Source organism: Plectropomus leopardus, chromosome 9 (genome assembly GCF_008729295.1).
Source record: "Plectropomus leopardus isolate mb chromosome 9, YSFRI_Pleo_2.0, whole genome shotgun sequence".
NCBI classification, from domain to species: Eukaryota; Metazoa; Chordata; class Actinopteri; order Perciformes; family Serranidae; genus Plectropomus; species Plectropomus leopardus.
In genome coordinates this window covers 4,737,089-4,750,248 of record NC_056471.1, presented here as the reverse complement: position 1 = coordinate 4,750,248, position 13,160 = coordinate 4,737,089, and the positions used below count along the sequence as shown (strand labels likewise).

Below are 13,160 nucleotides of genomic sequence, written 5' to 3'. Positions count from 1 at the left end.
TACATTTAGCAATACAACAGCAAAATGGATAAAACAATTTAAACTTTAAGTCACTTAACAAAACAGTTACTCTTTGTTACACTAAAAACCTCAAATCTAGCAGTCCAACAAAACATCTTTACAGTAAAATTAGTGCAATTTTAAATGTTTTTCTCCAACATAAATAATTATAACTAGCACATTCTTTCTGCATCAAAATAGTCCAGCCTTAACTGGGCCTTCAGGCATATCGCTGCCTGCTAATATGAGTGCTGTATTTTCATATTTATAAGCACATATTCCTCTCATTTATGAAGTTATACAAGTTCCTGCACAGCTGACAACCCCATCCTGTAAATGTTTCAAAATAAAATGCATTGTATCAGCAACTGATGGCATTCTGTCGAGAGACACAGTCAGAGGGCTTTTGTTTAAAGGGAAGCAAGGAAGTTGAGGTAAAACAAACATCTTTGTATTTCCTCATCTCTGTGACAGAGAGAGACTTTAAACTGCGGTACAGAGTCAACTTATGCGAGTGTCACGTAAAAAAATGGCGAGCCACCGTTTCTGTAGATGTGCTGCAGCTGACACGCCTGACAGGCGCTGCTCATGCGAGCAGTGTGCATGCTCTAACTTGATACGTGGTGCAACTTTTAGTAGAAGATGCAGAGCTGGTGATTGAGGTTGCCTGGTCTGTCTAATGGTATTTGCATTGTGTTTACTGAGTGGGTGGTGCAAACAAATGGTGTCACAGCTACATGTCTCTTTAGTTGATGGGTACACAAGGACAGTTTCCACTTAAAACAAACAGGATTGAATAGATCCAACACAAGAAGTCATGAAATGCTTCAGTAGAACTGCACTAGACTGACACAAAGCAAAACTATGACTTAAGCATTGATGCGAATGTAACAGTGTGTGCTGACCGTCTGTCACCTCCACGTTTACATTCCATCACGGATTATCTTATAAATGAGGCTTCGGCCACACAGCAAAAGACTGAGACTGTCAACATCCCTCATCCAGAACTATCACCTCATGGTTGTACGCTATGGCACTGTTCACGCAGTTTAACCATTGTGTGGCGTAAAAAGTTGCGTTCTGACAGCCAAACGCTGCATTTTAAGGGTGTTTATTCTAACAAAACAGGTTTAAAAGTGGCAATTTGTGGCAACTTTGGCTTGCCATAGTATGCCTTCCTGAACCCCTCAAGTTGCATGTACAGTTTATATCCATGTCTGTGAAAACATGGATGCTTCACACACATCTTACCCTCGGCAGCACAGAAGATTGACACAATCAGCAAATTTGATGGTGGGCACTCAGGAGTAGTGTCACCAATTAGTATCAAATGTCGCCCCATCTGTTCCTGAGTTACAGCATTTAACAATGGTCAGCAAACACGATGATGGCGGTGACCAACAAATTCTAATCAGCTCAACATGGAGTCCACATTTGAGGAAATTCGCTCAAAGCATTCTTAAGAAATCGTGTTCATGACAAAAAGACAGACAGACAACCTGAAAACTCAATGTCTCAAGCCATGGTTGTCGCCTCAATGGGGACATGAAATGAGTGATGGCCAGAAAAGTGTTTTTATACATAATTATGATGTCACAATGATGCTGACCTTTGACCTTTTGGATATGAAATGTCACCAGTTCATCATTTTTTCCCTTTTGACATTTGTATGACATTTTGTCATAATTAGCATTTTGTCACATTACTACTGTGAGGTCACAGAATTCTAATCTTTTCTTTTTCTTATCCTTGAAAAATCGTATTCATGAGAATGACACAGATGAGGTCACCATGACATTGACCAGAAATCCTGAAAACATAATGCCTCCATAGCAGCAATAGCCACGGTCGGAGGTATTATGGTATTATTTATTATTTAATTTATTTTTACATTGTGGCATTTTGTAAAAATAAATGAAAGAAACTGAAACCATGTGGTAAAAAATCTGAATTATCTCAGAACCCTTTGTATTTTTTTCTAATCTAAATTATACAAAATGAGATTATTGACCTTAAAAGGGTTTTAAAAGTTGTCTTGTTAACTTTTAAAACTAAATCTCAAACTGACCTGGTAATGTGGATTGGCTGGGGAAAGCTGAAAAGGATAAAGTCGTCCTTGACGGGAGTTAATGCCCAGAAGAAGTCCATTCCTTTGTAAGCCCTGCTCAGACTGTGCTGCTGGTAATGTTTGAGGCTGCTGCTCAGCTCTGCAGCTGGGTTACTGTGGGCCTGGAACAGAGTCTGCTTTCCAAAGTCCTTATCCTGGAGGGAGGGACGGACAATCATACACATTTTAACAATTTATTTTTCTCCATACAGAAAGAACACAAACATTAAAGGTGCAATAACATGCATTCACAGAACCAATGGCACAAGTCCTCACAATAAGAAAACACAGTACTCAGTTCTTAGGAGTATAAGTACCAGTGTCTCTGCCATGTATGTCGGCTGAATATTAGCAAATACAGCACAGTAGTTCGCTTATGCTGCGTTCCATTGCAAGCCGAGAAGTCTGTAACTCTGTGTCACTTTTCTGACTTCTGATTCCAATTCGGCTCCATGCAGATTCATTGATTAGGTAACTAACTGAGACGGGAGGAGCAGGCTAGTAGGCTACTACATGCTCGCAAAGACTTCTATCAAACACAAATTAACTGCATGAAAATGGACATGCCAATAAAAGTTGTTATAGAACATGTCACAACACGAACACTACATAAAAGTAAAAATTGACTAACAGGTAATTCTGTTACCATGCACCGTATGTACTGCCATATTGCTGCAACATTGGAGTTTCTGATTTGGAATCCTGACTTGAATGGCCGTTCCATTGCACTTTTTCGTGTTGGAAGTCGTTTTTCTGAGTACAATGGAACGCAGCATCAAGCATTTTAGCCACCTTTAACATCAGTAAGTGCATGTCCTTGGCTGTCAAATATGAAAACAAGAAGTCTGCACCTATGACCAGTTATGAGATGGTGTTAAGAAGTGGTTGGTATTTAATGACCTTGGTCATAAAGCTTCCTCTAAGCTAGAGTCAAAGGTGCAGGCCACCTCTAAAACAAACACTTCTTTGGACTCTTATGACCACTGCAGCATCTGGTGTATCAGGCATTTTTGCAGCCTGGGGCGGCTTTTTGGAATAGTTGTTCCATGAGAGAGAAACGATTTTCTGGCTGCTTTTGTGTTGCTGAGGGCTTTGCATTTTTGCAGAAGCACCCTGAACGCTTCAAGTAGAAAGAAACCTCTACTCAAAAAGCACCCAGTGTCTTTCGAGTTTTTTCCTCTTGTCTCATCAGATGAATTGAGAAGTGGGCCTGTGTTGGTGATAATGAATCAAAGGAGCATTCTACATGGTTTGTGCTAAGCTAACGTTTATTGTCCCCCTAGGCAAGCTGCAAGAAATATCTGAACAATATGTTGCCTCAACTAATTTCTAATGTTTTATCAAACGTTATTAGGCTGAACCACATTGTCAAACTGTCTCTGCTCATCCTAAAATGAGACTAACTGAACATCATCTGAGTGATCGACCTGCTGGTGGTATTCCTTGTGAGAGTCTCATGTGTCCAAAGTAATATTTGATAACTAAAAAGATGCAGCAATCTGGTCATTGCGTCAATGCTTATGATCAGCGCAGGCTTTCACCCAAAAAATGGTGTGGTGTGCCTTGTGCCACTCTGATTGTGGCCCTATCATTGCAGAGATGGAAGTAAGAAAGTTTGACACAGGAGTGTTTGTACATTGTCATAGATTCTGACTCACAAAGTACATTGCTTTGAAAGGGCGAACATTGTTTCACTGATCTTTTCTGTTGAATGAGGAAGCTGGAAAGTAGGAAACCAGAGAAAAAGACGTTGACTGATGGGAAGGACTTGAAGTCTGGCTTTTTTCTGTGAATTTCACAATATCCTCATTGAGTGATCTTGGTTGCATGCCTCCACCAACCACTCAAGTTGCAGTTAAAATCTGTGTCTGTCCAGACTCCTATGTCGCCATGTTGGTAGTAATGCTTTCAACATGTTGTTGCTGTAATGAACCTTACTGCAGCAGCTGTGGGTCCGATTCCACCTTGGGCAGGTTTGATGCATGTCTTTCCTTTTCTCTCTCCCCATTTAACGCTATAGCTTTCCTGTCTAACAAAGGCCAAAAAAGCCCATAAAAAATTTTTCGTTAAAAAAATAGAGAGATAGTTACTGAGTTTGAGCAGAGTTTGGCTCCAAAAAAAATCACCAGCAGCCTTTTCCGGGATATTCTGACTTAATGTTTGTACATCTGGAGGAAGTGGAGACACGTCGTCCATCTGTAAACACCGTCTATGGTCTGAAGCCAAACAGTTCTGTATCTGTATGTCTTTATATATCTGCCTGTATCCACCTGCGTGACTTCCACAGAACTCCACCTTGACTCTAATCACTCGTCACTTTAATAGCAGTATTTACATCAGCTTAATCACAGAGACAGCTGTGATCCATTTATCTTACAGTTTAAGACAGTAACACCCTTTGGTTCATATCATTTGGTTCCACCCAGTTTTACCCACAGGAGGTAATCTACTGCCCTTGTATCTTACCGTCTTACAGCTCCTGACACTGTTTTTTTTTTTTTTATTCTTATAATCTTAAGATTCAGGTGGTCTCTGTCATCACCCTGATTTATGTTACAAACAGTGAATATCTGAGCTTATGAACCAAATCCCTCCTGATTGAAATTGTATCCAGTCTAATGAACAATGAGTAGCTGCAACAGAGAAGACATGCCCTGTTTCCTCTGCATGTGAGTTCAAGGTTTGGGAGTGGAACTCAAAAATGCAAAAACTGAGTACAACGCCACACAAACTAAGATTATTTTCTGGGGGCATTTTTAACCTTTATTGGACAGATGAAAGTGATTTCAGTCAGACTAACATGTTTACATGTACTTTAAAAGTCTGTCTTTAGTCAGACTAACTCAATGATTCGACTTTTTCTAAAATCATGGAAATTCTGTAACTGATACGTGAAATCACATAGCCTCACTTCTTAATGAACTACTTCCAAACTTCAGCATTATGAATTAAACTGAAAGATTTAAAATGCAGCCATGGCCACATGTACAGATGTCATTTCATCTTTCATCATGGTGTAGTAACACAGGTACATTTTAACACACACACACACACACACAGAGAGAGAGAGAGAGAGAGAGAGAGAGAAAGAGAGCAGAGGTGGACTGACCTTCAGGTGCTGTAACTTCCCAGGCAGAGACGAGTGGAGGCCGACGTGCTGAAAGAGGGAGGGTTTGTACCTCTGCTTGAGTGAAGCCTTTTGGGTATCACAGTGTTTCTGGAGGAGACAACACACCAGCACTGAACTCACAACAATGTTGTAAAGTCAACGTCATGAAGGTAAAAAAACATTGATTATGGACTGCCTTATCTGAGTTATATTCCTGTTCTATTCTTAGACTTATTTTAGGGCTTTTTTAAAATTTACTATGTACACACATTTATTGCTATAATGTAAGTTTTTATGTAATAATTTACCGCTTTGATTTTGTGTTTTTATCATTATTAATTCTCAAAACTATTCCAAGGTGTTTGTCACCTTTTGGCACAACGGACTTACTGCATCTTTCTCCGGGTTGCAAACTTTCACCCACAGAATGTGATCTAACAGCCAGTCGATGGGCTTATCTCTGTGAAACATCAGGAAGAACTCTGCTATCATCGGGAGGTCACGGGTTCGAAACATCTTGCCTAGGGGATCACACACACACACACACACACACACACACACACACACACACACACACACACACACACACAGATTTAGCTCATATTGTCCGTATACATTAAAAATAAAAAGCAGGTTCATTTTGTGGATTTACCTTCTACTCTAATACTTCAAATACACACAAACACACCTATAAATCCAAGCTGGGAGAACTCCAGGAAGAGCCACTGCTTGGAGTCCTCCTTTGTGGCGTAGGTCTTCATGTTGTCAAAGTAGCCTGCCTTTGCGACAACATCATCCTCTAACTGGAAAACACAGGGCACAAAAACTCATTTTCACGCACTGTTTGGTTTGAGTGAGTGACTACTCTATAGCAAAAATCCTTGAACAGTTACTGCTTTTTTTCTGCTGGGCCTATTTTGCCATGTTTTCATGTCTAATTTTTTTAAAAACATAAACAATATTAAACATTTTTGGACATAAAAATGTTTACATCAAAGTGTGATGTAGCTCCATTTTTTGGTGCCAAGTTCCCTTTTGGTGTGGTTATAGTCTGCCTCTGCGTGCCAGTCAAAGAGTGTGGGTGATGTGATATCTTCTTCTGCTGAAATGTGAGGTTTCATTTGCGTCAGTCTTTTCTTGATCTGTGTGAATACGGTGGGTACTGCTGCTCATGAGAACTCTCCAGCTGTACCTCTGTTTGTTTTAAACTAACGGCTGTTGCTGGAAATGTTAAATGAATTCCTTGTTGTCCACCTGAAGAATGTTTCTGTTAAAGGGGAACTATTAGGCTCATTTTTTAGGTTAAATTTGTATTTTGGGTTTCCACCAATGTACAGTATATATATATATATATATATATATATATATTTATATATTGTCTGTGCTGAACACCTGTATATGAAACATGCCATTTTAGCACCTGTCTCTTTAAGCCTACTTTCTTTCTTTTTTTTTTTTTTTAACAAAAATTTACCAATAAAAGCTTCTAAACCAAAATCTTACAACAGCAACCAATATTACATGTTTCTCTGATGTTAGCATGTAGCTACATGTAGCAGTGAATACTTCACCATGTAAACACATGCAGTAGTGTACATGGAGCAAATGACGATATAAGTTGACGTCGTCTTGTAGCCAGAAATGTTGAACACAGTATTCAGAATGTGCTGAAGCCTAAGGTTTTACATTTACATATGTTTACCTCATATACAACTTTATTATTACTATTATTTTTTTAAAAGCAAGTTCTCGGGTAATTTAAATGCCAAGCTGCTAATTGCTTTGCCCATGTTTTTTTTTTTTCAACAGTCAAACCAATTTAGGTTCAAAAGATTTAAACGCTAGTGAAAGGCATCTGAATGCAACGCAAGAAAATTGATGTCAATACAGATTCCAAAGGGTTAAATACGTGCAATATGTTCATTTCCCATCAGAGTGTTTATTTATGATGGTTGACCATGGAGCACCTTTGAATATCATCAAACAGTCAATCTAGGCTGCACTTTGAGCTGTACATCCACAGTGATTTTTTTTCTGGGTGGGCATTCAAAGAAAGTCTATATACCTATATTACCGAAAACACATACGTATCTATAGCTTTCTGACCTTTGAGCCCTACCTGAACGTAATAGGTTCCTTTGTCCTGAGCATAAAGCATGAGGAAGCTGTAGTCCAGATTCTGCTTTGTTCGCCATCTAAGAGACAGACAAGGTGCACACACAAACACTCAAGTGCACTTCAAACAGATGAGTTATTATCAAATTCATTCACTGGTACTCATCTATAATGGAAGAAAATATACACAACTCTTTTGTTTTTGCTCCCACTTTTCACCAGTTCAAGATAAACATCTAAGACTTTTTTATGCACTCAAAAGATATATTTCTCTAAAATTTTACATATTCACAAATTGTCAAAATCCATGTTAGTAAGCACTTCTCATTTTCCAGTGTAATCCAGCCATCCGTCATGTGTAGCATGTGTGTGCAGTTCGATCACACAAGAATATGCCTTCAGAAATATCCACCAGTGCTGAACTGAATAACCATTTTTAATGCCATAAGCCGTCTCCAACGTTGTTTTCGTTAATTTGGCAGAACATCCAACAGTCCTCAAATCCGCAGACCACAGTTAGCCACACCAGCTCAGAAGCTCCACATACAGCGTGTTCACCAGTGTGATCCTCTGAGAGCAGCCACACCAACAGCTGATGCAGCAAATGGTTTGCAATTCATCATTGTAACCAACTTTTACGTTTGTCACGATATACTGTCAAATTAATGGACACAACTTTGGAGACTGCAAAATGGAACGGAAATGAATATTAAGTTCAGGCGCAACAGTTATGGTGGACATTCCTGCAGTCAGCATGCCAATTACTCCTTCTGAACTAAGGAGCTGTTTACACGGCACAGCAAGAAACATTAAACTTTAGCTGTGGTTTGGCCTTTCATTCACAAGAACCTGACATTTTGGGAGCCTGAAAATGCAATCTTTTGAAACTGAGTGTAATTTGTTTTAAAACGCCACCCCTTCTGTTGCTGTGTAAACTGGCAGTGTGCAGATCCTGTGAGAGCGGTGACGTCACGGCCGCACTTCCCCCATGGGCATTATGTTTCAGACAAACAACCATGTGCAAGAGGGAGGACAACAAAAACAACAAGGACGGACTACCAAGCTGTGTTTGTGCTGCTGACTCTACTGAGTCAGATCTCATGTTCTCACCATCGTCTTCTTGTTTGTTTACACTCACTGCTGCAGAAGAACGCCTAATGTGCAGGCGTTCTGATCTTCTTCTGTGCGTGTTCCTCTAGGTGTGTCATTACAAAGTCACACTGCTAGCTACTGGCCTGGCATGCATACTACAGCGTTTTTGGTTGTTTTTGCAGATCTATGTACACGAGGATTGTTTTCACAATGTTATCATATGAATGCAGAAACCTTAAAGGCTTAAACAGTAAAGGAAAGCCTTTTCTGGTTTTAGTGGGGCATTCTTATCTAACTGTGACCTAAGGCTACCTGTAGCACTGTGTCGCATGATCAAACTGCACATTTTAAAGCAGCCTTTAATTGTGACCAATCCAAGGCACACCTGTGTAGAAATGATGGTAGTTAATCAGCTTGAAAAAATTGTGACAGAAATATATCTACTAATTGCATGAAAAGTCATATATCCTTAACTTAAACTGGTGAAAAAGGGGAGCAAAAACAAAATGTTTGTGTTGACATTTTTGATCAGTGTATTTATATAGAGTACAAACCAAAGACATACATGAAAATAAAGTTAGAAATATCAAAGTTTTCAGAAGCAAGGATTCTAGCATTTCAAATAAACGCTGACAGAAATGGTAAACGTACTTGACTCTGTCCTTGGAGTCTCCAAAGGTCTCTCTGAGACTGTTGAAATCGGGGTAGTAATACTGAGAGGGAGAGACGACCTCCACCAGGCCCGACTGCACCTCCTTGGGAAAACTACACAGAAACAGTAGCTGGTTAACAAACTGACTTCACCAGCAAAATACTCAGAGGACACACAACAACTCAATCAATCATATGGGAAAGATGACTCCTGCTTAAAAAGTAAAATTTCTCATCTCATCTCTCATGAAGATTTATTCTGAACTATTGTCCAAGCACAGAGGGTGAACAGTGAATGCAAGACAGTGAACAAGTCTTTGTGAAAAAGAGGAGCAGCTGGTGGAGCTGTGGAGTGAACAAGGGTCCGTAGTTAATTCGCCATGTATCTGTACCACCAATCAGCACTTATTTTAGTGAGAAATCTTCATATTAGAAATAATTTGGCTCTCATTGCCACAGTCTCCTCCCACTAAAATAGTGAAGGTAATCAATGGAGGCTGGTAGCGAGTTGAGAGAACAAAATCCAAAATTTAAAATGCAAACTTGTACTTGTTTGTTTCTTATGGATTATAATGATGTCAAATTAACAATGATATTGTTGACATGTGATGCATTTTATCCTGTGTTTCTACAGTTATATGTTTTTGCAGACACGTACAACATTGTTAAAATGTCATACATCTTAAAGGGAGTGTGGTGTAACATTTTCCACCAGGAGCAGGATGGGAAATAATCTCAGAAGGAATCTATATTGCCTGTCTTTGCAAAATCTTATGTGTATAATGTGTATTTTTAAAGTCTTTTTGAAGTACTGTAGTGCAGTGGTTCCCACCTGGTCCAGTCAAGGGGTCCAGATTTCTACTGGAGGTTAGTTTCAGTCCACACATTACAAATGACCACATATTTAATTTTATTTCCCCAAATGTAAACAACCAATTGGCTTAGATCACAAAGAAAAAAAATATTACAGGAATAGACAGAAAGGGCACTTTAACACAAAAGCATTGTGGCAGAAATTCAATGTGATTCAAAATAAAGTGTGTTTTTCACAAACTTGACACATTCTCAAGTGACTTGGGGTGCATTCAGAATGGACCTGCAACCCACCAGTTGGGAACCAATGCTCTGTGGTATGGTTGGCATTAATTAGTGGGATGGGTGGCCATTCTCAGTTGCAGCCCTGATTTGTAATTCAGGCTGATAATAAGCTTGGTGTGTGTTTGCATACAGTACAAACCTGCTACTTAGAAGTAAACATAATGCGACCAATGAGGATATGTTTTTACCCAAACAGATTTATGCATAAATGTTTTTTTAACTGATAAGGTTTTCAGACAAAAGAAGCTGTCAGTAACCACACTGGAGAGAAGACATGAAAGCAAGGTAAATAGCAACAGTGATGTAACAACGAAAAAGCCCCACGGGAGGCAATCTAGAGTCACTCACTTCCTCCTGATGGTCTCTGCTGTGCTGTTGATGTAGTCTGAATCCGTCTGACGTGACAGGGAGAGAAAAAGAAAACAGTGAGTGATATGGGGGGATTTCTGAAGTGGTGACTTAATACCCAAGAGGAGGCCTTGAATGCTTTTTTAACAATGCACAAAGTATGGAGGTTTTAAAAGGTGAGACGGTCTCACTGTGCTGGACCTTTAGGGCCAGACCTTGTATAACCAGTTTTCATGGATACGGGTGTGATGTAGCGTGTTATTCACTCACAGTAGAGCATGTCATTGTAGCCTCTGAACATAGTCTTAAACACACACACACTTGTGTCGCCAAGCTTTTAAATTTGTGGTCCACCACTGAAACTCATTGGACAGGTGGTCAAAGGCAGAAGAAGTGTTGTTTTTGTTATCATGCCAGATTGAGTTACTTTTGTTTGCTTGAGGTGATTTTGAAATGTTTACACTGTATTACATGACACACAATGGCTACAGGTATTCATTAGCCTTAATAAATTGAAAAGACTGAGATGACTGTGATCAGGGACAGAGGAGGAATAGACCGAGTTACTGTCTGGCAGTGTTGTGTCAGACTTTACTGAGCACATGTGTAAGCATGAAAGTAAAAGAGGGAGCAAAGGTTATTTTGTGGAGGTGCAGGAGGAAAAAAGTGCTGACCAGGCTTCTGTTATTGATTGTGATTTATGAGATGCAATTGACAGATAATGTTGTGGGAAAGCTGAGAGTTGTTCTCGTTAAATTATGAAGAGTTCAGAACAGCAGTCACTGTGGTGTGCTTTTCGTAATACAGTGGCAGTAAATCCAAGCCAAAGAGCCGTTTATACACTCATATTTTGGCAGATATTTATGACACTGGGTAAAACTTAAAGGGATAGTTTGGGTCTCTGCAGGGAAAAATGAAAAAAGCTAAGGAACAACTATATTTAAAATGATCATAGTTAGATACTTAAAAGTTATGTGAAGTATTTTTCTATTTTTTATACACTCCCACCTTAAAAAAAAATCCTAACTATAATAACTATACAGGGCAGGGAAAAAAATCAAACCAATCTGCTTACCCTGCCAGGTTCATATTTGTCTTTAAAGAAATAGTTTGCTATTTTGGAAAATATGCTTATTTGCCATTTTGCTAAGGCTTAGCTGAAAGGATTGATACCACTCTTTATGTATTCACACTAAATATGAAACTAAATCAAGCAGAGGGGTTAGGTTAGTTTAGCATAAAGAAACAGCTAGTCTGGATCTACCTTAAGTAAAGAAATATAAAAAATCGTCCTACCAGCAGCTAAAGCTTATTGATTAGCATGTTCTCATCAAAGTATTTAGTTTGTTTAATCCATACAAAAACTGAAAAGTAAAAACTACAAGCTAAGGTGAATGCCTGATGGCTGGAGTGGTGTTTGAGTGATGTGAGTCTTCTTATCTAACTCTCTGCAAGAAAGCAAAGAAACTACATTCCAAAAATGTCCAAAGTAGGAAAAAAAGGCTTAAGAGTTAAGGCCCGTGTGTGTGTGTGTGTGTGTGTGTGTCTAACCTCAGCAACAAAAACAATAATAAGGAGATCTTGCTGCTGCACAGACGTCAGGCCGTAGAGCAGAGAGCTGAGTGTGTTGACCAGGTAGCTCTGCTTCTCACGCTTCACTGTAGGAATGCCCATTACCATGGACACTGAGGACACACACACACACACACACACACACACACACACACACACACACGAGAAAGACAACAGAGCATCAGTGAACAGTGCTGGGATCTGAGACCGGCTTCTATTCATTTGAATCACTTTCACTCCCACATAATTTACAACCGCACTGTGAGGTGAGAGTGTGTAAATGTCACAACTGTGTGTGTGTGTGTGTGTGTGTGTGTGTGTGTGTGTTTTTCTGGCTAATTTGCTTTCACGATACAAAGACAGCTATTATTTTTTTTTACATTTTCCATTTAACTTGGTGCTAAAAGAAAATCATGAACCCTTCACAAACATAGCTCAAACACAAAGAGTCTTGAGGGTTTTATGCTTTAGTAAAAGTGTTGAGTGCTCCATACCTCCTTGGCGTCCCTGTCCCAGGACTACATTGGGTAGCAGGCTGTGTGGATGTTGTCTGAGGTGGGGCATGTAGAGGTAAATATTCGGCAGGAGGAATGTCTGCTGGCCTGAATTGGCGTTCTGCTGCCATATTGTTTCTGTCCATGGGAGGGAAGGGGAGAGGAGGTATAACACAGGCATAACACATACAGTAGAGTTCATCAAGGCTCTGTCCTGGGCTCACTACGTTCCAGTCTTTGTCTGGCTGTGGAAACCGCACACACCATTGTGCACTTTATGCTACTGCTTAATGGCCTTCTCGGTCTATCTCTGAGTCTACATGGGCTGGTTCTCTCTTATTTGTGTATATACACACACAGTAAAAAAAACAATATAGCCTGCTTCACATGATATTCTCTCTATGTTGCTCCCCAGGGTTCGCAAAGACCTTTGCAAAAAAGCTTTTAAATATGCTGCCCCCTCTTCTTGGAATTACTTACAGAAGGATGTGAAATTGTCTGAGCTGAATAATATGGGGGACTTCAAGTTGACTGAGAAAAATGCAATCTTGATCAATGTGATTGCTACTCTAAT

General features: G+C 39.6%; 1 protein-coding gene across 1 annotated transcript in view; it reads right to left on the bottom strand.

Moving 5' to 3' along the window:
• zgc:154054 (Alpha-1,3-mannosyl-glycoprotein 4-beta-N-acetylglucosaminyltransferase B-like) overlaps positions 1-13,160 on the bottom strand; it is a 28,638-nt gene that overhangs the window by 12,212 nt on the left and 3,266 nt on the right. The window contains exons 3-11 of the mRNA XM_042493934.1: positions 12,587-12,724; positions 12,072-12,205; positions 10,521-10,567; positions 9,075-9,188; positions 7,336-7,411; positions 5,905-6,019; positions 5,607-5,737; positions 5,217-5,324; positions 2,069-2,262 (exon numbers count right to left, since the gene is read on the bottom strand). Of these exons, the coding sequence (XP_042349868.1) occupies positions 2,069-2,262; positions 5,217-5,324; positions 5,607-5,737; positions 5,905-6,019; positions 7,336-7,411; positions 9,075-9,188; positions 10,521-10,567; positions 12,072-12,205; positions 12,587-12,724 (1,057 nt within the window). The remainder of the gene's footprint in view (positions 1-2,068; positions 2,263-5,216; positions 5,325-5,606; positions 5,738-5,904; positions 6,020-7,335; positions 7,412-9,074; positions 9,189-10,520; positions 10,568-12,071; positions 12,206-12,586; positions 12,725-13,160) is intronic.